Raw genomic sequence first — 3153 nt, 5'->3', positions numbered from 1 at the left:
CTGCTCTCCCTCCCTCCTTCTATTTTCTGGACTGTGTAACAGAGCAAGTCACTGAGTACCACATATTTAAAGGCAAATTCTTGAATTGCCTACAGTTATTTGCCAGTTTGGTCATCAAGGTAATGAGTTTAGGTAATATATGGATCACTGATCAATCCAGCCCAGCCCAATTTCACCAAACCAGTCTTTTTCATTACCTGTTTCTTTGAGGAAGGCACCACTCTCAGTCAGAGCTAAGTCCATGCAACATCACCACTCACTGACCTCAGGTTTAGTAAGCATCACACCCCTCAGCCCTCACCCAAAGAGACAGAGAAGCTAAAATATTGCAGAGTATTGCAATCAAACTATTGAGCAACAAGTCCTAAGCCTGCAAGTGCTGAAGCTGGAAGTGCTTCACACCTGAGGACTTGGCTGAAATCAGGTCAGCTACTTTGCAGGCAGCAGGCACTCGGGTGGGGAATATAGAAACCTCTCCTTGCCACCCACGAGAGATGAGCTGTGCTTGAGTCATTTCTCCATTCTTTGGAAAGTACAGCTGATCCTAGCCAGACTTACTACCCCGTGGAATCCCAAAGCCTGCTCTCTTCCCTGTTGGCACCCAAGCCCTCAGCAGTAAGCACACTCACCAGGTCACCTGCATGAGCGAGACCGGAACCGCTGCAGCGTAGATTGCCAGATCTCCATAGAGGTAGATAATTATGCAGAAATAGAAGAGGTTGACACCCACTGCAGGAAGAAAAAATATTGTCCAGAGACAGCAGAGCACACAGGGACTTTTGTACCCTGCATTTCAAATATATAAAACTTTAAGATCTTAAATTATCATTTGCTCCACAGTCTACTTTTATTTGCAGCAAATTCCATCCAAGCTCAGGGAACTTAGCCAGGCACAGGAACTGAAGGGACATGAGGTGCCTCAGAGCTCCACTCTGCCTCCTTCAATACCTGGCACTGACACTAAACCCTCTAGTTCAAGCCCATCCTGCAGTCAGGACCAACAGGTCTGACATAAGTCACCTGCCAGACGAAGCTGTCAGCTTGGAACAGCCACAGGCAAACATCCAGCTGATGCTCACAGACTTGGTGTGAGCACAGCCTGACAAACAGAGAAATGCAGAGAGAAGATGCTTTTAGTCTCTGCTGATTCCAAACCCTCTGCTTGCAAACCTGCAGGACCTTTACATCAGGGATTTGTAGGGGTTTGGCCCTGCAGAGCTCAGGCTCCACAGGGCTGAAACAGTTGCTTTGAGAGATTCCCTATCATTGACTTGAGCCAAGGTACAATCCTGCAAAGCTTTAAAACTGTTTCTCAGCCCTCTTACCCTGCTGCCCACCACCTATATGCTGTTCCTGCCCCACTGATTCTTTTTTTTTTTTTTTTAAATCGTGCCCTGCCTTCACCTATGAGATTACAAAAATCTTACACAAATGATTTGGGTGCACAGAACAGCCTTACTGGGGCACAACAAGACACTGCTGTGAATGCCTAAAATCTTCAGGGATAAAGAAATGCTTGATGAGACCCTAGGATTCTCTTCTTCCAAGCAAGTCTGTATAAATCTCACCAAGGGAAAACAAATTGGGAGATATTTTAGTTCTGAGACAGGTGAATTACAGGAAAAAAAGCCTCAAATTTGCTTCATTTAGGAAGTTGACATTGAAGGAAAACAGCTCAAGGAATTTGCCCATAATTTCAAGTTGTGATACCACCTGATGCTTAATCCTAATGCAGCTTGAGCAAATCAATTCACCTCTGCAAGCCTTGCCTCACACTCACAGCTGTGACGACTATCAAACTAGGACAGCACTGCTGCAGGAATGTGGACTCAGAATTCTACACTGCTTGGATGCCCCGAAGTTCTACCTTGTTTTGCCATCATACTGCCCCCGGATCTCGGGATGTCAGGAAACATTAATAGGCATTCTCCTTCATTTACATAAATTATTCAGTATGCTGAGCCTACTTAGCATAAAACAGTCCTTAAAAAAAAAGGGCTGTATGTGGAAAGGCACAAGAAGACTTCCTTGCTTCTGTACTGCTGTACAGTGCTTTAGTTGTTCTTAGTTTGTCTAAAGAGACAAATGGAGATATTACAGAAACTGTCAGATCATTTCATATAGTTTCCCCCTTGTTTTCTTGCTCTGTGAAAGATTGAAGATGGCTTCACAGTTAAGGAGTCTCTGCATTGTTCTGGAGACAGCAATAAACTACCTACCAGTCTTCTCCAATTTCCCATTAAAAGGAGTTGAAGGTTATAACAAATATCCAACATAGGACAGAAGCTGCAACCACACTAAGCTCAGGACTAAACAGACTCTGGTTTGGGATCTGCTATAGATCTCAGGCCATACACAAAAGGCTGACATGACCAGCTAAGCCACAGCAGCACCACCAGTACCCACCAGCACACACTATATCGCCCTGCTCCAGTGCAGACTTGTCTGTGGAAAGTCCAGGTGACACTCCTTTCCCAAACTCATCCTCTTGAAGACAGGAAGACTTTAGCATCAGTTCTTTTATAAACTGCTGCTGACCCTCCCTGATCAATACTTTCATTACTGAGCACAAAATGGGGGGGAAAAAAAAAGTAAATCAATGACTTCCTGTGAGGAAACAGCATGATAGATGTGCCTGGAATCCATTACTGCAATAAATGACTGCTCAGTCCCAGAAGAAAGCACCCAACATTGCACCTTAAAAAATCAAAGATTTAAAACAAGGAAAAAAGCAGTTCTACAGAGCCAGCTCTTTCCAAAGAGCACACAGGCTCTGCACAGCCTAAACCTAAGTCAGCTCCCTTTAAGAAAGCAGACAGTCTGAAATTGAGATTTATCCCCAGCTTACCTCCTAGGACTGCAGATTCAACTCCTGTCAGATTGCTGAAAATAAAAATCAGTCAAGGGAAAGGAGCAAAGAACTCACTAGAAATCACAGGCTTTGAGGTCTGTTGCACAGCTTTCACCAGCCTTCCCTCTGAAGGCTGTAAAACCCTCAGACACCTTGGATTTGGATCCATGCTTCGTATATCATGAGTAAACACACCCCTAGACGTTTGCTAGCTGTGAAACTACACGGGTTGGTACCTGGTGCTGGGAATTCCCCAGGGTGGCTCAGTTTCTCAGCACTAGGTAGTACCAAGTGGTCCTACT

General features: G+C 44.8%; 1 protein-coding gene across 1 annotated transcript in view; it reads right to left on the bottom strand.

The window, feature by feature from the left end:
* Positions 1-3153, bottom strand: part of TMEM104 (transmembrane protein 104) — a 39607-nt gene that overhangs the window by 29132 nt on the left and 7322 nt on the right. Inside the window, exon 6 of the mRNA XM_009076378.1 lies at positions 630-729. Within this exon, the coding sequence (XP_009074626.1) occupies positions 630-729 (100 nt within the window). The remainder of the gene's footprint in view (positions 1-629; positions 730-3153) is intronic.

Source organism: Acanthisitta chloris, unplaced genomic scaffold, assembly GCF_000695815.1.
Source record: "Acanthisitta chloris isolate BGI_N310 unplaced genomic scaffold, ASM69581v1 scaffold34606, whole genome shotgun sequence".
Taxonomy (NCBI): Eukaryota; Metazoa; Chordata; class Aves; order Passeriformes; family Acanthisittidae; genus Acanthisitta; species Acanthisitta chloris.
The sequence above is the reverse complement of the archived record's forward strand: the minus strand, read 5'-3'. Positions and strand labels throughout refer to the sequence as shown.